Source organism: Cervus canadensis, chromosome 5 (assembly GCF_019320065.1).
Source record: "Cervus canadensis isolate Bull #8, Minnesota chromosome 5, ASM1932006v1, whole genome shotgun sequence".
NCBI lineage: Eukaryota > Metazoa > Chordata > Mammalia > Artiodactyla > Cervidae > Cervus > Cervus canadensis.
Window position 1 is genome coordinate 2,951,106 of NC_057390.1, and position 21,767 is coordinate 2,972,872.

Sequence of the window (21,767 nt, forward strand, 5' to 3'; positions counted from 1 at the left end):
TTTCCTTATTTTAAAGTTGTGGTAAAATCCATGTGACATACAATTTACCACCATAACCCATTAAATTCTTTTAATTCAGGGTGTGGTTGGTTTGTAGTGGGCAGTTTCGCGTATACAGCAAAGTGAACCTGGTATCCATATACATATATCCACTGTGCTTAAGATTCTTCTTAACTCATTTTAAAGTGTACGGTTCAGCGGTATTAAATACCTTTGTAATATTGTGCAACGATTGCCACTATCCATCTGCATAACATTTTTCACCTTATAACACTGAAATGCTGTACTCACTAAACAGTAACTTCCCATTTCCCATGTGACAGAATTTCCTTCCTTTTTATGGCTGAATTGTATCCCATTATATGTACATACTAAATTTTGCTTATCCATTCATCTGTTGATGAATTCTTGGGTCTCTTTCACATTTTAGCTATTGTAAGCAATACTGCTGTGAACATTGGTGTATAAATACCTCTTCAAGACTCTGCCTTCAATTCTCTGGGATATATAACAAGATATGGAATTGGACTGGATTAAAGATTCACTATGCATGGCCCTGCCCATCAGAGCAAAACTCAGATTCCCCACAACTAGTCCCTCCCATCAGGAGGCTCCCACAAGCCTCTTACCCTTATCCATCAGAGGGAAGACAGAATGGAAACCATAGTTACAGAAAACTAACCAAACTGATCACTTGGATCACAGCCTTGTCTAACTCAATGAAAACTATGAGCCATGCTGCGTAGGGCCACCCAAGATGGATGGTCATGGTGGAGAGTTTTGACAAAACGTGGTACACTGGAGAAGAGAATGGCAAGCCATTTCAGTAATCTTGCCTTGAGAACCCCATGAACTGTATGAGGAGGCAAAAAGATATGATAGTGAAAGATGAACTCCCCAGGTCAGTAGGTGCCCAATATGCTACTGGAGAAGAGTGGATAAATAGCTCCAGGAAGAATGCAGATGCTGAGCCAGAGCGAAAAGAACACCCATTTGTGGATATGACTGGCGATGGAAGTAAAGTCCGATGCCATAAAGAATATTGCATAGGAACCTGGAATGTTAGGTCCATGAATCAAGGTAAATTGAAAGTGGTCAAACAGGAGATGGCAAGAGTGAACGTCGACATTTTAGGAATCAGTGAATTAAAATGGACTGGAATGGGTGAATTTAATTCAGATGACCATTGTATCTACTACTGTGGGCAGCAGTCCTTTAGAAGAAGTGGAGTAGCCCTCATAGTCAACAAAAGAGTCTGAAATGCAGTATTTGGATGCAATCTCAAAAAGAACAAAATGATCTCTGTTTGTTTCCAAGGCAAACAGTTCAGTATCACAGTAATTCAAGACTATGCCCCAACCATTAATGCTGAAGAAGTTGAAGTTGAACGGTGCTATGAAGACCTACAAGACCTTCTAGAACTAACAGCCCAACATATGTCCTTTTCATCATAGGGGACTGGAATGCAAAAGTAGGAAGTAAAGAGATATTTGGAGTAACAGGCAAATTTGGCCTTGGAGTATGGAATGAAGCGGGGCAAAGGCTAACAGAGTTTTGCAAAAGAACACACTGGTCACAGCAAACACCCTGTTCCAACAACACAAGAGAAGACTCTAAACATGGATATCACCAGATGGTCAGTACGGAAATCAGATTGATTATATTCTTTGCAGCCAAAGATGGAGAAGTTCTATACAGTCAGCAAAAACAGGACCGGGAGCAGACTGTGGCACAGACCATGAACTCCTTATTGCCAAATTCAGACTGAAATTGAAGAAAGTAGGGAAAACCACTAGACCATTCAGGTATGACCTACATCAAATCCCTTATGATTATACAGTGGAAGTTTCAAATAGATCGAAGGGATTAGATCTGATAGATAGAGTGCCTGAAGAACTTTGGACAGAGGTTGGTAACATTGTACGGAAGGTGATGATCAAAACCATCCCCAAGAAGAAGAAATGCAAAAAGGCAAAATGGTTGTCTGAGGAGGCCTTACAAATTGCAGATAAAAGAAGAGAAGCAAAAAGCAAATGAGAAAAGGAAAGATTTATCCATCTGAATGCAGAGTTCCAAGAATATCAAGGAGAGATAAGAAAGCCTTTCTAAGCAATCAATGCAAAGAAATAGAGGAAAACAATAGACTGGGAAAGACTAGAGATCTCTTCAAGAAAATTAGAGATACCAAGGGAACATTTCATGCAAAGATGGGCACAATAAAGGACAGAAACTGTATGGACCTAACAGAAACAGAAGATATTAAGAAGAGGTGGCAAGAATACACAGAAGAACTATACAAAAAAGATCTTCATGAGCCAGATAACCACCATGGTGTGATCATTCACCTAGAGCCAGACATCCTGGACTGTGCAGTCAAGTGGGTCTTAGGAAGCATCACTACGAACAAAGCTAGTGGAGGTGATGGAATTCCAGCTGAGCTATTTCAAATCCTAAAAGATGATGCTGTAAAAGTGCTGCACTCAATATGCCAGCAAATTTGGAAAACTCAGCAGTGGCCACAGGACTGGAAAAGGTCAGTTTTCATTCCAATCCCAAAGAAAGGCAACGCCAAAGAATGTTCAAATTACCACACAATTGCACTGATCTCACACACTGGTAAAGGAATGCTCAAAATTCTCCAGCTAGGTTTCAACAGTATGTGAACCGAGAACTTCCAGATGTTCAAGCTGGATTTAGAAAAGGCAGAGGAACCAGAGATCATATTGCCAACATCCATTGTTGGATCATAGAAAAAGCAAGAGAATTCCAGAAAAACATCTACTTCTGCTTCATTGACTTTGGCAAAGCCTTTGACTGTGTGGATCACAACAAACTGGAAAATTCTTCAAGAGATGGGAATACCAGACCACCTGACCTGCCTCTTGAGAAATCTGTGTGCAGGTCAAGAAGCAACAGTTAGAACTGGTAGAACTGGACGTGGAACAACAGACTGGTTCCAAATAGGGAAAGGAGTACATCAAGGCTGTATATTGTCACCCTGCTTATTAACTTATACGCAGAGTACATCATGAGAAATGCCGGGCTGGGTGAAGCATAAGCTGGAATCAGGATTGCAGGGAGAAACATCAATAATCTCAGATATGCAGATGACACCACCCTTATGGCAGAAAGGGATGAGGAACTAAATAGCCTCTTGAAGAAAGTGAAAGAGGAGAGTGAAAAAGCTGGCTTAAAACTCAACATTCAGAAAACTAAGATCATGGCATCCGGTCCCATCACTTCTCAGCAAATAGATGTGTTAACAATGGAAACAGTGACAGACTATTTTCTTGGGTTCCAGAATCACTGCAGATGGTGACTGCAGTCATGAAAGGTGCTTGCTCCTCGAAAGAATAGCTATGACCAACCTAGACAGCATGTTAAAAAGCAGAGACATTACTTTACCAACAAAGGCCCATCTAATCAAAACTGTGTTTTTTCCAGTAGTCGTGTATAGATGTGGGAGTTGGACCATAAAGAAAGCTGAGCGCTGAAGAATTGATGCTTTTGAACTGTGGTGTTTGAGATGACTCTTGAGAGTCCCTTGGATTGCAAGAAAACCAAGCCAGTCAATCCTAAAGGAAATCAGTCCAGAATATTCATTGGAAGGACTCATGCTGAAGCTGAAAATCCATTACTTTGGTCACCTGATGTGAAGAACTGACTCATCGAAAAAGACCAAGACCGTGATCCTGGGAAAAACTGAAGGTAGGAGAAGAAGGGGATGTCAGAGGATGAGATGGATGACATCACTGACTAGATGGACATGAGTTTGAGCAAGCTCCAGGAATTGGTGCTAAGACAGGGAAGCCTGCCGTGCTTCAGTCCATGGGGTCACAAAGAGTCGGACATGACTGAGCAACTGAACTGAGCAGACTGATGGGATTGCTGGATCATATTAAAATTCTGCTTTTGATTGCTTTAAGAACAGCCATACTCTTTTCCATAGTGGATGCATTATTTTTCATTCCCAACAACAGTGCACAAGGGTTCCAGTTTCTCCACAGCCTCACCACCCTGGTTACATTCTGTTTTTGTTTTCTATTATAGCCATCCTAATGAGTATGAGATCGTAGCTCATCATTGGTTTGATTTGCATTTCTGCAGTGATTCATGATGTTGCATAGCTTTTAATTTGCTTGTTGGCCATTTGTGTATCTTCTTTGGATAAATGTCTGTTCAGTACCCATTTTTCAAGTTTCTTTTTAAAAATTATTTATTATTTTTGACTGTGCTGGGTCTTTGTTGCTCTGTGCAGACTTTCTCTATTTGCGGCAGGTGGGGGCTACCCTCTTGTTGCAGTGTGCAGGCTTCCATTTTGGTGTCTTCTCTTGTTGTGGAGCATGGGCTCTAGGCATGCGGGCTTCAGTAGTTGCAACACAGGGGCTCACTAGTTGTGGCTGGCAGGCCCTAGAGCGCAGGCTCAGTAGTTGTGGCACACCAGCTTAGTCGGTCCAAGGCATGTGGGATCTTCCTGGACAAAGGATTGAACCTGTGTCGCCTGCATTGGTGGAGATTCCTATCCACTGTGCCACCAGGGAAGTGTTTTTGATATGTTACTTTTAAATGAAATGGGAATGAAAAAGTACTTGCATAACGAACCCCTGAGCTTTAGAAGTGCCAGGGTCCTGTTTGTGAAGAGTCCTCAGGACTCTTGTCAGCAGGACAACAGTGCTGGAGAAAGAGTGCCTGAGGAAGGGCCCCCAAAGTACATTCTGTTAAAGGTCATTTGATACCTTTGTTATCAGTTGACCTCGTGTGTATGAATTTATTTCTGGACCCTCGGTCCCATTGATCTATTTGTCAGTACCACATGGTCTTATTCATTGTAGTTTTCTCTATCTTGAAATCAGATAATGTTAAGCCCTCTTTTGTTCTTTTTCAAATTGTTTTGAAAAATCCGGATCCTTTGACTTCCATACAATTTGGGGACCAGCTTCTCCATATACACAAGGAAGCCTCTTGGAAGTTTGATTGGTTTTGCATTGAATCTATAGGGCAATTTGAGGAGAGTTAACATCTTAACAAAATGTCTTCTGATCCATAAGCGTGTCTCCATATTAGGTCTTTTAAATTTTATTATTATTATCATTACTGAAATATAATTGGTTTACAGCGTTGTGTTAGCTTCTGGTGCACAGCAGAATGATTCAGTTACATATACATACATGTACATATATATACGTGTATATTGTTTTCCAGATGCTTTTTCACTGCGGTTTATCACATGACATTGAATATAGCTTCCTGTGCCCTGCAGTACAGCCTTGTCGTCACTTTATGATAGTTTATAGTTGCCCGTCCCAAACTCCTGATTTAGTCCCCCCTCCCCCGCTTTGGCAACCATAGGTTTGTTTTGTGTTTCTGTTTTGTAAATAAGTTAATTTGTATTATATTTTAGATTCTACATATAAGTGATACCATATGATATTTGTATTTGTCTGAATTACTTCACTTAACATGATAGTCTCTAGGTTCGTCTGTGTTGCCATATTGTTTCTTTCATTTTTATGGCTGAGCAGTATTCCATTGTGTGTGTGTGTATATGTGTGTGTGTGTGTGTGTGTGTGCTCAGACATTGTGTGTTCAGACATGACTGACTCTTTGCAACTCCGTGAACTGTAGCCCACCAGGCTCCTCTGTCCATGGGATTCTCCAGGCAAGAATACTGGAGTGGGTTGCCATTTCCTGCTCCAGGGGATCTTCCCGATCCAGGAATCCAACCCACATGTCCTGTGTCTTCTGCCTTGCAGGTGGATTCTTTACCACCAATGCCACCTGGGAAGCCAGTATGAAGTGAAAGTGAAAGTCGCTCAGTCATGTCCGACTCTTTGCAACCCCATGGACTATACAGTCCATGGAATTCTCCAGGCCAGAATACTGGAGTGGGTAGCCTTTCCCTTCTCCAGGGGGTCTTCCCAACCCGGGGATCGAACCCAGGTCTCCCACCTTGCAGACAGATTCTTTACCACTAATGCCACCTGGGAAATCTATATATATAGGACCAAATCTTGATGGATATTTAGGTTGCTTCTGTGTCTTGCCTATTGTTAAGTAGTGCTGCTGTGAAGATTGGGATGCATGTTACAACATTATTTCTGTTTTATGTTTTTTGGTGTCTTGCCCATGAGGCATTTGGGATTTTAGCTCCCTGACTAGGGATCAGACCCATACCCCCTGCCTTGGGAAGTGAAGTCTTAACACTGGACCACCAGGGAAGTCCCTGTAATGCATATATCTTTTCAAATTAGAGTTTTCTCTGGATGTATGCCCAGGAGTGAGATAAATTTTATTTTGAAAGTTTCTGGTGTATAGATTTTAGAGTCCTCCATCAAGTTTATCCCTAAATAATGCATATTTTTGATGCTACTATCAACAGTATTGTTTCTCTAATTTAAACTTTAATTATTCATTGTCAATAGGTAGAAATAAAATTGATTTTAAAAAACAACAGTAGATTTTATAGTTAGAGCAGATTTAGGTTTATAGAAAAATTGTGCAGAAAATACAAAGTTCCCGTATACCTCCATAAACACCCACCCTTCCTTGCTGCAATTTCCTCAGTTCTTAACATTTTGCATTACTGTATGCATATGTTGCAACTGATGAACCAATATTGATACATTATTATTAACTAAGGCCTATAGGTTACATTGCTTCCCCTGTGGCTCAGCCCTAAAGAATCCACCTGCCAATGCAGGACATGCAGGAGACGGGGATTGGATCCCTGGGTTGGGAAGATCCTGGAGGAGGGTATGGCGACCCACTCCAGTATTCTTGCCTGGAAAATCCCAGGGACTGAGGAGCCTGGTGGGCTGCAGTCCATGGGGTCACAGAGAGTCAGATACTGCTGAAGCAACTGAGCACAGCGTAGCACATACATTAGGACTCACTTTTTGTGTTTTACTTTCAGTGGTTTTTTGACAAATGCATAATGTATCCACCAGTACAGTATCATTCAGAACAGTTTATGGCTTTAAACAAATTCCCTGTTTCCACATATTCATTCCTTTCTTCCTCCGTTTTTTTTTTTTTTTTTTTTACTGTCTGTATGATTTTGCCTTTATACATAATGTCATACAGTTGGAATCATGCAGTGTGTAGTCTTTTCAGCCTGGCCTCTCTCACTTAGAATTAAGGCTCCTCCATACCTTTTTGTAACTCAATAGAATCATTTCTTCTGTTGCTGAATAGTATTCCATTGTCTGGATGTATTGCATTTTCTTTTCTTCACTGCACCCCTCAGCACTTGAAACTTCCCCAACCCGGGATCAAACTTGCGCCCTTTGTATTGGGAGCACAGAGACTTAACCCCTGGACCACCAGGGAAGTCCCTTGCAGTTTGTTTATCCATTGATCTATGGAAGGACATCTAAGTTGCTTCCAATTTTTGGCAATTATGAGTAAAGCTTTGTTAAAATCCATGTGCAGCTTTTTATGTGGGCATACAATTTCAACTCATTTGTTTAAGTACCTCAGAATATAACTGATGGATGGTAAACCTATGTTTAGCTTTGTAAGAAAAGTGTTGCAGAGTGGTTGTACCAGTGTTGCATTCCCATCAGTAATGAATGAGAGTTCCTTTTCTCTACATCCTCTACAGCGTTTGATGTTGTCAGTGTTTGGGACTGTAGCCATTCTAATAGGTGTGTAGTGGCATCTCATTGTTGTTTTAATTTGTACTTTCTTAATGACATGTGATGTTGCACATCTTTCAAATGAATATTTACTACCTATATAGTGTAGCAAATATGGTGAGGTGTCTGTTCAGGTTTCACCCATTTTTTAATTGAGTTGTTTTCTTGTTGAGTTTTAAGAATTCTTTGTATATTTTAGATGCAAGTCCTTTATTACATGTGTATTGCAAATATTTTCTCCTGGTTTGTAGCTTGTCTTTTCATTCTCTTAGTACAATTGGTTTTAAAAACGTGTCCTGCTGCCCTGCTAAACTCATTTATTTTTTCTTAGGAATTCTTAGATTTTTTTTACCTAGATAATCAAGTCAACTAAGAATAAAGACAGTTTTATTTCTTCCTTTTTAATCTGTATGCCTTTTATTTCTTTTCATTGCCTTACTGCATGGGCAGACCCTTGAGGACAAAGTTGAATGGGAGTGGTAAGAGTGGACATCCTTGTTTTGATCCTGAGATTAGGGAGGAAGCATTCAATCTTTTACCATTTTGTTTGTGATGATGTTACTTTAGGTCTTGCATAGATTCTCTTTATCAAACTGAGAAAATTCTCTTTGTTTTCTAGTTAATGGGAGTTTTATCTTAAATGGATGTTGGTTGATTTGGTTGGTTGATTTAGTCACTAAGTTGTGTTTAGTTGCTAAGACTATTGCAACCCCATGGACTGTAGCCTGCCAGGCTCTTCTGTCCATGGGATTCTCCAGGCAAGAGTACTAGAGTGGGTTGCCATTTAGCTTTCATCAAGTGCCTTTAATATGGAGCTTTTTTCTTTTTTAAAAAAGAAAAGTGCTTTCTGTCTTACATTACTATTAAGTTTATTTATTTCTTCTTGAGGAGGCTCTATTAGTTTGTGTTAAGGAATCTGTACATTTTATCTAGTTGTTGAATCTATTGGCAGAAAGTTTTTTAAAATAATTGTACACTTATCTTCCTTTACATCTGTAGTATCTCTAGTAATGTCTACTTTCTCATCCCTGATATTGTTAATATGTTTTCTGTCTTTTTGTCTGATCAGTCTGGCTAGAGTTTTATATTGTATTGATTTTCTCAAAGAACTAGCTTTTTGTTTCATTGATCCCCCCCCCCCCAGTGGTTTTTATGTTTTTAAAAGGTTATAAAAATAACAGCAAAGAGAAAAGAAACATACATAGCCTGCAAAACTTGAAATATTTTCTATCTGGCTCTTTACGGAAAAGATTTATTGATTCTTACTCCATACTTGGATGACTATGTAAATATAGATATTGTTGAAGTAAAAGAAGTAGACTGCCGGTGATTTCTCCAGGAAAAAAGAAAAGGGGTTTATTTTGGGATCCACAGAGAATTCCAATTTGGGGTCCTCAATCATGGTGTGCTACGGATAAGTCCCTGCATGGCAAGGAGAGAGAACTCTTTTATAAGGAGAAAAGCAAGTTGGGGGAGGCTGTAGCAAACAAAGGATCCATGGATTTCACTGGCTGAGCCCTTGCGGGAAGTGAAGAGGACTTGTTTCTTCTTCCTGTTGGGCTCTGAGCGTCAGAGCGCCCCCTTGTGGTCTCTCAGCTCTGAATAGAGCTGAGGTTTCTGTTTATTAATGTCTCACACTATTACCTTAGTACCTAACAGTTCTGCTGGGAAACGAGAGAATCAGGGGAGAGAAAGCCTGTTGATCATGTAAAAGCAGCTGATAGATCACACCTTGTGTGGTCTAGTGTCCTCAGGTTACAAAGCAACCCATATTCTCTTCCTCTGGTGATGTCAGCAGATAGAAGGGAAAGGAGGGGTAAGTGGGAGAGGAGGTGGTGAAGATTTTGGTAATGACTTGTCGGGATTCAACAGTGGCCTCTCATCTCACCAGCACTGAGGTGAGGATGGGATGCTGCTGGCTGGTGTCTGCTGCAGCAGTAGAGGGGGGCCAGGTGGCCAGGTTTGGGGATGTATTTGAGAATCAAATAGAGGATTTGCTCATGGATTGGATGCGTGGTGAAAGAGAAAGAGAGGAGTCTGGGGTGTACTCTGGATTTTGGCCTGAACAAGTAGGATTGATTTGTTGCTGAGATGGGGGAAAGTGGCAGGAGTGGGCCATAGGACTTGAAAGACGGATGCTTATACATCTTGAGTTTGAAGCTAGCCATTGCTTTGGTTTTATTGACCCTCAGCATTGTGTGAAATCTCCTTGGTTACAGTCCCCCAGAGGACTCCATCTCCAACCCACATCCAGCCCATGCCCAGGCCCTTCCAGGGTCTTGCTTGATTGAAGCCTCCCCAATCTCTTGCCCAGGTCTTTTCCACCTCTGGGTATTTAAGTAAAGTTCAATTCTATAAAGAGCAATATTGCATATGAACCTGGAATGTTAAGTCCATCAATAAAGGCAAATTGGAAGTGATCAAACAGGAGATGGCAAGAGTGAAGTTTGGCATTTTAGGAATCAGTGAACTAAAATGGACTGGAATGGGTGAGTTTAACTCAGATGACCATTCTATCTACTACTGTGGGCAAGAATCCCATAGAAGAAATGAAGTAGTCATCATATTCAACCAAAGAGTCTGAAGTGCAGTACTTGGATGCATTCTCAAAAACAACAGAATGATCTCTGTTTGTTTCCAAGGCAAACCATTTAATATGGTTTGTAATCCAAGTCTATGCCCTGACCAGTAATGCTGAAGAAGCTGAAGTTGAACGGTTCTATGAAGACCTACAAGACCCCAAAAAGATGTCCTTTTCATTTTAGGGGACTGGAATGCAAAAGTAGGAAGTCAAGAAATACCTGGAATAATGGGCAAATTTGGCCTTGGAGTACAGAATGAAGCAGGGCAAAGGCTAATAGAGTTTTGCAAGAGAATGCACTGGTCATAGCAAACACCCTCTTCCAACATGTTACACAAGAGAAGACTCTGCACATGGACATCACCAGCTGGTTAGTACAGAAATCAGATTGATTATTTTCTTTGCAGCCAAAGATGGAGAAGTTCTATACAGTCAGCAAAAACAGGACTGGGAGCTGACTGTGGCACAGACCATGAACTCCTTATTGCCAAATTCAGGCTGAAATTGAAGAAAAGTAGGGAAAACCACTAGACCATTCAGGTATGACCTAAATCAAATCCCTTACGATTATACAGTGGAAGTTTCAAATAGATTCAAGGGATTAGATCTGATAGAGTGCCTGAGGAACTATGGACGGAGGTTCATGACATTGTACAGGAGGCAGGGATCAAGACCATCCCCAAGGAAAAGAAATGCAAAAAGGCAAAATAGTTGTCTGAGGAGGCCTTACAAATAGTTGTGACTAGGAGAGAAGCAAAAGGCAAAGGAGAAAAGGAAAGATATTCCCATTTGAATGCAGAGTTCCAAAGAATAGCAAGGAGAGATAGAAAGCCTTCCTCAGCGATCAATGCAAAGAAATAAAGGAAAACAACAGAATGGGAAAGTCTAGAGATCTCTTCAAGAAAATTAAGAGCTACCAAGGGAACATTTCAAGCAAAGATGGGCACAATAAAGGACAGAAATGGTACGGCCCTAACAGAAACAGAAGATATTAAGAAGAGGTGGCAAGAATACACAGAAGAACTATACAAAAAAGATCTTCATGAGCCAGATAACCACGATGGTGTGATCACTCATCTAGAGCCAGACATCCTGGAATGCGAAGTCAAATGGACCTTAGGAAACATCACTACAAAAAGAGCTAGTGGAGGTGATGGAATTCCAGCTGAGCTATTTCAAATCCTAAAAGATGACACTTTGAAAGTGCTGCACTCAGTATGCCAGCAAATTTGGAAAACTCAGCAGTGGCCATAGGACTGGAAAAGGTCAGTTTTCATTCCAATCCCAAAGAAAGGCAATGCCAAAGATTGCTCACACTGCTGCACAGTTGCACTCATTTTACACTCTGGTAAAAATTCTCCAAGCCAAGTTTCAATGGTATGTGAACTCAGAACTTCCAGATGTTCAAGCTGGATTTAGAAAAAGCAGAGATCAAATTGCAACATCTGTTGGATCATCAAAAAAGCAAGAGAGTTCCAGAAAAATAGTTCCATATTTCTGCTTTATTGACTATGCCAAAGCCTTTCACTGTGTGGATCACAACAAACTGTGAAAAATTCTTCAAGAGATAGGAATACCAGACCACCTGACCTGCCTCTTGAGAAATCTGTATGCAGGTCAAGAAGCAACAGTTAGAACTGGACATGGAACAACAGACTGGTTCTAAATAGGGAAAGGAGTACGTCAAGGCTGTATATCATCGCCCTGCTTATTAAATTATATGCAGAGTACATCATGAGAAATGCTGGACTGGATGAAGCACAAGCTGGAATCAAGACTGCAGGGAGAAATACCAATAACCTCAGATATGCAGATGACACCACCCTTATGGCAGAAAGCAAAGAACTAAAGAGCCTCTAGATTAAAGTGAAAGAGGAGAGTGAAAAAGTTGGCTTAAAACTCAACATCCAGAAAACTAAGATCATGGCATCTGGTCCCATCACTTCATGGCAAATAGATGGGGAAACAGTGGAAACGGTGACAGACTTAATTCTTTTGGGTTCCAAAATCACTGCAGATGGTGACTGCAGCCATGGAATTAACAGACGCTTGCTCCTTGGAAGAAAAGTTATGACCAATCTAGACAGCATATTAAAAAGTAGAGACATTACTTTGACAACAAAGGTCTGTCTAGTAAAGGCTGTGGTTTTTCCAGTAGTCATGTATGGATGTGAGTGTTGGACTCTAAAGAAAGCTGAGTGCCGAGGAATTGATGCTTTTGAACTGTGGTGTTGGAGTAGCCTCTTGAGAGTCCCTTGGACTGCAAGGAGATCCAACCAGTCCATCCTAAAGGAGATCAGTCCTGAATATTCATTGGAAGTACTGATGCTGAAGCTGAAACTGCAATACTTTGGCCACCTGATGCAAAGAACTGACTCATTGGAAAAAACCCTGATGCTGGGAAAGATTGAAGGCAGGAGGAGAAGGGGACGACAGAGGATGAGATGGCTGGATGGCATCACCGACTCAATTGACAAGAGTTTGAGTAAACTCCAGGAATTGGCGATGGACAGGGAGGCCTGGCGTGGTGCAGTCCATGGGGTCACAAAGAGTTGGACACGACTGAGCGACTGAACTGAATCCGGGCACACTTGCGGTGCTTGTGTTCGTAGGGCGAGTGTTCTCTTTCTGCAGGAGATTTTAGGTCATTTGGGGGCTGCTGTGTTTCCTCTCCACCAAGACAAGTGGCAGAAGCCAGAGAATTAGTGTCTTGCCTTAGGACTTCTTTTTATATTACTGGAATTTGAAGTTGGACATTTTCTGTCTCCCAGTTATGCTGAGGATGTGAGTTTTGTGTTGGGGTATATGTTCTTTTGTTGTTTTTGTTTTCTTGAAGATATTTTAGGAAAATAACATTTTTGCTGCTTCAGTTACCTCCTGTTATGGGTTGAATTGTGTCCCCACCCCAGATACATATGTTGATGTCCTAACCGCCAGTACTTTAGAAATGAGGTACATTAGGGTAGACTATAGTTCAGTATGACTGGAGTCCTTATAAGAAGAGAAACTTTGGACACAGATGATTGTGGAGGGAAGTCACAAGGAGAAGACAGCTGCCTACAAGCCAGGTTGAGAGGCCTCAGAAAGAACCAACTCTGTCTCAGACTTCTGGTCCCCAGAACTATTAGACAATAGACTGATGTTGTTTAACCTCACCATTTTGTGGAATTTTGTTGGGGCAGCCTCAACAATCCAGTACATCTGAGCTACTCAGAATTCAACTCTATAACTTTTTCTATAACTTCTCCCTCCACTCCATCCCCTCCTCAGATTTCTTTCATTCTATCACTGCATACAAAGCAGGACTGGCTACATAACTTGTAGGACCCAGTGTATAATGAAAATGCAGGAAGAAAAGTACAGTTAAAGGTGCTAAAATATAAAGACATTTTCCCCCTTTGGAAATACTTTAATACTTATGAAATGTAATAGGGGAAATATTGACATATGAGTGACAGCATCAACTTATATTTTTATTTATAACATTTTTGGTGCTATACTTGTTAAAGAGGGCAGCAGAGGATGAGATGGTTAGATAGCATCATGGACTCTATGGACATGAGCCTGAACAAACTCCAGGAGATAGTGGAGGACAGGGAAGCCTGGTGTATTGTAGTCCATGGGGTCGCAGAGAGTTGGACATGACTTAGGGACTAAACAACAACAACAATTCTATTATGTGATGCAATAAATAACGATACTTTTGTAATGTGATATGTTGATTTGTCCTAAGATTTTTCTGGCTACTGTAGCTATTTACAGTTCAGTTAAGTTGATTTAATTGAGTTTTTGTCACTTGCAACTGAAGAGTTCTGGTTGCTTCCAGGAGGCGGTGCCTGGGGATGAAGGAAGGCAGTGCAGAACCCAAGAGTGAGTGGAAAGGCTGTTGCCTTAAGGTGGCCTCTCCCTTTCCCGTGCTGGCCCACAGACACCACCCTCCCCCTTCCCACTGTGGACCTGCCCAGCCCCTCGCTTCCGTTTCCGTTTCCGGGTGTGACGTCACAGACCGTCGGTTCTGAAGTATCCTGGAGTTAAAGGCTGTTCTGTCTTAAGTATTTTGGGAGATTGCTTCTCTGTAATGGTACACAGACTATGGCAAAGAAGAGAGGAGCAGAGACCCTCTTCTTTGTTCTCTTCCTGGATTATTGGCAAGGTGCAGAGCCTCACCCTTCCCATCTGACCAGAGGTACCGCCCCAGGTGTATTGTGGCAGGTGGAGATGCGTGTGAAGACTCGTCGTGAGCCTGAATCAGACAGGAGACGGTGCTCGCCTCTGATGGGTGCGGGAGTGAACGCAGGGTTTCTCCTCGCTCTACCTGCTTCACCTCCCCGGATCTACCTCAGGGATTCTTTGCAAAGGAGAAAGAAATTTTATCAGTATTCCTAACTTTGTACACTACTCAAAATCCAGAGCTCCGTGCGAGAGTAGCATGCTTGCACATTTTAACCTTTCCTTGTGAAAAATTTCAAACATATACAAAAGGAGAGGGATTAGTATTAATATAATGAACCTATATGCGCTAATCAGTCACATCTTGTTTTGTCTATCCCCTCCTATATATACACACACACTATGTTTTATTTTTTAATGTTTTATTATTTTTCACACTTTTTTTTCTTAATTAACTTACTTTTGATTGAAGAACAATTGCAACATTATGTTGGTTTCTGCCATACGTCTACATTGTCTTCTCCCTCTTGAGCCTGCCTGTGGCTTCTCGTCCCATCCCACCTTTCTAGATTGTCACGGAGCCCGAGTTTGAGTTCCCTGAGCCTTATAGCAAATTCCCACCGGCTCTTCACACTCTGTACTTTAAACAATAGCTTGGTATATTAGTTACATAACATAAGATACACCCTTTACAGTGTATATTCATGGGGTTGTGAACCACCACTATCTAATTTTAGAACATTTTCAGCACTCCCCAAAGTAATATCATACCCACTTGCTATCAATCCCCATCCCCCGTTTTCCACAGACCCTGGCAACCACTAACCCACTGTCTGTCCTACGGATTTATCTATTCTGGGTATTTGTATATGGAATCACACACTGTATGGTCTTTTGTGACCAGTTTGTTACATCTAACACATTTTCAGGGTTCATCCACATGGTCGCATGCCTCAGGAATTCATTCCCTTTTATGGTTGAATGATAGTCCATCACATGGACGTGCCCCATTTGGTTGATCCATGTGTCAGTTGATGGACGTTTGGGTTGTTTCCACCTTTTGACTATCTGAATAGTGCTGTTATGAACATCTTATGAATGTGGCTTTTTCAAAGTGAACATTAGATTTCCATGCTCTACTTTTAGGATCTTACTGCAATTGGAAGCACTTGTGCTATTTACTAAACTGATTGGCTGACCACATTCTTGGACATTCTCTCAGTGTAAAGAAATTGGGTCTATGGAGAAAAGCAGTAGACGCAATCCTTATGATAGAGGAAACTATAGTACTGTTTTCCAAAAATTCAGCAGACCAAGAGTACAAAACAGTGTCATCTGTCATGAGGGACAGAGGTACATTATACAGCAGTCCACCAGGGGTGACTTCAAGGAAAGGGAAGATAGTAACTCTTCTTGTCCTTGTTATTGTTTTTTTTTTTTTTTCCTTGTTATTGTTTAGTCACTGAGTCCTGTCTCACTCTTTGTGACCCCATGGACTGCAGGCTCCTCTGTCCTCCACCATCTCCTCAAGTTTGTTCAAATTTATATCCGTTGAGTTGCTGATACTGTCTAACCATCTCATTCTCTGCCAGCTCCTTCTTTTGCCTTCAATCTTTCCCAGCATTAGGGTCTTTTCTAATGAGCCAGCTCTTTGCGTCAGGTGGCTAGAGTATTGGAGCTTCAGCTTCAGCATCCATCCTTCCAATGAATATTCAGGGTTGATTTCCTTTAGGATGGACTGGTTTGATCTCCTTGCAGTCCAAGAGACTCTCAAGAGCCTTCTCCAGCGCCACAGTTTGAAAGCATCAGTTCTTCAGCGCTCAGCCTTCTTTACCGTCCAACTCTCACATGCATACATGACTACTGGAAAAACCATAACTTTGACTATAGGGATCTTTGTTGGCAAAGTGATGTCTGCTTTTTTTTTTTTAATGTCTCTGCTTTTTAATACACTGTCTAGGTTTGTCATAGCTTTCCTTCCAAGAAGCAATCATCTTTTAATTTTGTGGCTACAGTCACTTTAAAAACCAAGAGTTTTTGTGAACAAATATTTTACTTCATGGGGCTTACTTACACTTTCACCTTATTGATTCTTAGTGATTCACAACTGTCTCAGCAAGAGAAAAATTTTTGTTCTGTTCATACACCAAAAAGCCATCATATCCATGCACTATTAACCACTAATTAGCAATTTCCCTGTGGAGTGGGAACCTGTCGTGCACATACTACTCAATGTCTCTGCAGACTGAGGAAACCAGTGTTGTTTTGACTTTGAGGCAAAAGTCCAGATTCTTGAGGAAACTTCATGAATACTCTGTGGAACTTACAACTCAGGGGGAACTCAGGGGGCAGGGGGTGGGGCACTGTGGCCTAAAACGCTTTTATTAAAGCACAAGTTTCTCCTCCCTGATGGGTTTGCCCACTCCTCAGGGGCCAGAAAAAAGGGCTGACTTTGAATCAGGAAAATGTGTCACAGACATCATGACCTCCAAAAAGAAAAGCCTGATATTGTAGCTCAAAGGGCTTCCACAGTGGCTCAGTGGTAAAGAATCCGCGTGCAATGCAGAAGACGTGAGTTCGATCCCTGAGTCTGGAAAATTCTCTGGAGGAGAAAATGGCAACCTATTCCAGTATTCTTGCCACAAAAATCCCATGCACAGAGGAGCCTGGAGGGCTACAGTCTGTAGGGTCGCAGAGAGTCGAACATGTCTGAGGGACTGAGCACCCACACACATAGCTCAAAATTTTCCCAGATCGCTACAGTCTTTTTGCACCATTAATTCATGTCCTTGATGTAGCCACATGTGGGTCAACAGGAGTCTTAACACCCATCCATGCTGTCCTAGGGGAGATGGCTGACCTGGTTCATCTCTGTTTGCATCTTCATTTTTTCAATCCTGAGTGACAACATCAGGAATTCCTTGTATTTATCAAGTCAAATCAGGATGACTTAGGCCCTTAAGTCCTTCCTAAATACAAAATCCTCAGTGAGGATCAGTGCAGAGCATGCAGCAGGATTGTTCCCTTTATTCCAAAACGAGAAAGCATCACATTTCCAGAATGGTCAGACACTGCCCATTGACCTCATTACCTGTGGAGGGGAGAGTTTTTGTTGAATATCTCCCGAGACGTGTGTCCATCTGTCTCCGTTCCTCCCACAGCTGAGTACTGAGCATACCCTTGCTTGGAACCAGCTCTGTTAACTGTGGTCCATCATAGATAATAGCACTGAGTTGGAATGAGGGGCGAGCATTCTCAGTCTGAAGGTCACATTGGTGAATTTCCTCCCCCTCCCCACAGCCCTCCTCTGGTCTGTCCATATCTTTCCCTCCAGCCTCAGACGAGAAAACCACATCCCACAGAACCTCACTGCCTGAGGTCACGCAGTGTTCAAATGTCCTACCAGAACCCAAGCCCAGTGCTCTTCCCCTCGAGCAGGCCAGGTGCAGGATGCTCCTCTCAGAATACCATCCAAGAGAGTGTCGATTTCAGAAGAATCACACACAGCTCCTAAGTGAAAGATTGACTCACAGCTGAGGCTTATCTTCCCCACAGGTTCAAATGCTGAATTTTCATCAAATTCAAAAATTTTGGACAAAGGTCTGGCTAAACTCTTTGGTAAGTACCTCTCTCACGTGAAATGGTCAGGCTGTGTTTGAAGTCTCGTGCTCGTCCGTGGTGGTCTCCTAGATAACCTGTCCCTGCTGCTGCTCTGACGGGAAGGAACATGCTTTGCCTTGAGGCCAGAACAGATTTTCTAGATGTCAGAATCTCAAGAAATTAAATAAATCATTGAAGATAAGTAGTTGGAAAGGATTGTGCTCCTTAAAGAGGGGTCTGTGTAGCAGCAGCAGGGCCCCCATCTGGGAATGCTACTGGAAATGCAGTGTCAGACCCCAGCTGAGACCAGCTGCGTCCATCTGTTCAGAGGATTTTTGCTTGTGTTAGGGATGGGCAGGGCTTCCCAGGTGGCACAGTGGTAAAGAATCCATCTGCCAAGCAGGAGACACAAGTTCAATCCCTGGGTTGGGAAGATCCCCTGGAGAAGGAAATGGCAACCCACTGCAGTATTCTTGCCTGGAGAATCCCACGGACAGAGGAGCCTGGCGGGCTACAGTCCATGGGGTCACAGAGAGTCGGACGCGACTGAGCTGAGCACACAGGGATGGGCAAGGCCCCAGCTAAGATAATCCTTCTTGGAGGTACTCAGCCTTACTGCACATGAGAATCCTCTGGGGAGATTGTTAGAAAGGGATACCCAGGCCCGCCTCCAGTAATCAGATTCCTTGGTGTGGGGTGAGACCCTTGCATAAGTAGTTTTCTAAGCTCTTCAAGGGATTCTGTGCTGGGACTTACTGGTCTACTCCAAGCCTCTCACTTAATATTTGAGAAAATCTGAGGTCCAGGGAGGTCATCTTTAGCTGACGAAAAACATTAAAAATCAGTCCTCTGCTGAAAGAAGCCATCTAGATTCTAGAGAAATATTTCCTTTCTGGTGGCTGTGTCATCGTGAGTGGACACTGAGAGTCGTCTTTGGTCTGAGAAAGAGCTCCCAGGTGTGTAAGTGTTGATGCTTCCTCTGGGTTGGGAGCTGTTAGATGTTCTGATCACAGCAATGCCTTCCAGCCCTGCTTGGAAGGAGGACTTCTGTCTACACGAGATGTGGATTGTTTTTCCTGTCTCTTGTCAGGAATTCTCTGAGTTTGGCCTTTTTCCATGTATGCTATTAAAGAAGCTTCATTAAATCTTCACCAACTGTCTGGCTGACTGATCAGTGGTCTGTGACCATGATTGAGGGGCTTTCCCCATGGCTCAGCGGTAAAGAATTCACCTACCAATGCAGGAGGGGGAGGTTCAGTCCCTGGGTTGGGAAGATCCCCTGGAGGAGGAAATGGCAACCATCTCCATCTCCAGTATTCTGGCCTGGAAAATCTTATTGACAGAGGAGCCTGGCGGGCTACAGTCCATGGGGTTGCAAAAGAGTCAGACATGACTTAGCAACTAGAAAACAACATATATGTACATATACACACACTGTAAGTTAGGAGTATGGAATTAACAGATACACACTATTATATATTAAAATAAATAACAAGGATTTACTGTCTAGCACAGGGAACTATTGGACTAGGAAATGGCAACGCACTCTAGTATTCTTGCCTGGAGGCTTCCATGGACAAAGGGGCCTGGCGGACTACAGTCCTTGGGGTCACAAAGAGTCGGACATGACTGAGCGACTGAGCACACACATGGGGAACTATATTCAATATTTTGTAATAATCTATGATGGAAAAGCATCTGAAAAAATGTGTATAACTGAATCACTTTGCTATGCACCTGAGACTAACACAATGTTACAAATCAGCTATACTGCAATTAAAATTTTTTAAAAGGGAAGGAGAAGTTAATGTACTTCCAATATGTAGCTATGAAAGAGTAGTAACATTTTATATCTGTGGGGACTCAGTAGGGGCTGCCGTATCTGACTGATACCTTATTCTATGGACAGGAGAGGCCTTGAAGGGCATCTCACTAAATATCATTGTCAGTTGGATTCTGAGCTCAGCCTACCCGACAGGGCCCACTGCTTGCTCCTGCAGGCACTCAGCCTAGTCTGTCCCCTGCTGCCTTGGCTGAGCTGACTGTCCTCTCCCACGTGCTGCCGGCCCTGGCCCATTGCTTTTGGGCGGCTGTGTTGGTGTGTCTGGTCATGTCTTTGTGTATTTATGGCTCTCCTTTGTGTCTGAGGGGCTCAGGGACACAGACCAGGAGGCAGATCTGTCCTCTTTGTTTTGTTTTCTTTAAAATATTTAATCATTCATTCAGTGCCTACTATGTATGTTATACAGAGTTGATTTGTCCAATTTATTATTTTTTTATTGTTTTTAAAACGTTAGTCATTTTATATATTTTTATTTATTTATTTACTAATTTATTTGGCTGCATGGGGTCTTAGTTGTGGCGTGTGGAATCTTCCATCTGCGTTACAGCAGGCAAACTCTTAGCTGCAGCACACAGATTTAGTTCCCTGACCAGGGGTTGAACCCGGGCTCCCTGCGTTGGGAGTGCAGAGTCTTAAGCACTGGGCCACCAGAGAAGTCCTATTTGTACAATTAGATGTTTATTTTGACCTTGTTAGTTTTAAAGTTAGACCACATTTTACCCCCAAACAGTGCTACTAATAGTAAACCTTTTCCCACGTAGGTTCATAAAAAGACAATCACCTTATGCACTTCCAGCTTTATGAGCTATAACTGGTACATAATATCATGAAAGTTTAAGGTGTAAATGTGATGATTTGATACACTTATACATTGCAAATTCAGTAACACCATAGTGTTAGCTAACTCCTCCACCATGTCACATAATAACTATTTCTTTTTTGTTGTGAGAACATTTAAGATCTACTGTCTTGGCAACTTTCAAGTATCTGATATAGTATTATTAACTGTAATGACCACACTGTATATTAGATCCCCCAAACATACTCATCTTATCACTGGAAGTTTGGACTCTGAGCTATATCTCGCCATTTCCCCCACCCCTGATTCCTGGCAACCACCATTCTACTTTCTGTTTCTGTGGAGTTTGACTTTTAGATTCCACCTATAAATGAGATCATATAGCATTTGTTTTTCTATCTAACTTATTTCACTTAGCATAATGCCCTCAGAAATCCATTCAGGCTATTGCAAAAGGCAGGATTTCCTTCTTTCTCATAGCTGAACAATATTCCACTGTGTTGTGTGAAAAAAACATATTACCTCTTCTTTATCCATTCATCCACTGACAGACACTTAGATTGTTATTGTGAATAATGCTGTAATGAACATGGGAGTGCAGCTATCTCCTTGAGATACTGTTCTCGTTTTCTTTGGATGTATACCCAGAAGTGGGATTGCTGAATTAAGGTAGTTCTATTTTTAATTTTTGAGAAACATCCATATTGTTTCCCACCGCAGCTGTACCAATTTACATTCCCACCAATAGTGCACAAGAGTTCCCTTTCTACACATCCTTGTCAGCACTTGTTATGTCTTGTCTTTTTGATGAGAGCCATTCTAACAGGTGTGAGGTGACATCTCATTGTGGTTTTGATTTGCATTTCCCTGACGGTTAGTGGTGTCAGGCACTGTTTCATGTATCTGTTCATCGTTTGTATGTCTTCTTCAGAAAAATGTCTATCCCATTCCTCAGCCCATTTATTTATTTATTTTTTTCATTTATTTTTATTAGTTGGAGGCTAATTACTTTACAATATTGTAGTGGTTTTTGTCATACATTGACTTGAATTAGCCATGGAGTTACATGTATTCCCCATCCTGATCCCCCCTCCCACCTCCCTCTCTACCCGCTCCCTCTGGGTCTTCCCAGTGCAC

General features: G+C 41.9%; 1 protein-coding gene across 11 annotated transcripts in view; it reads left to right on the top strand.

Annotated features, from left to right (window-relative positions):
- Positions 1-21,767, top strand: part of C5H2orf92 (chromosome 5 C2orf92 homolog) — a 55,353-nt gene that overhangs the window by 2,591 nt on the left and 30,995 nt on the right. For 9 of the 11 annotated variants that reach the window (XR_006269341.1, XM_043467839.1, XM_043467845.1 and 6 more), the window contains one exon: positions 17,944-18,006. The exons of the other annotated variants lie outside the window; for them this stretch is intronic. Coding sequence is in view for 8 of the 9 variants with exons in the window: in XM_043467839.1 (XP_043323774.1) it covers positions 17,944-18,006 (63 nt within the window). In the remaining variant the exon portion in view is untranslated. The remainder of the gene's footprint in view (positions 1-17,943; positions 18,007-21,767) is intronic. 11 annotated transcript variants of the gene reach the window in all.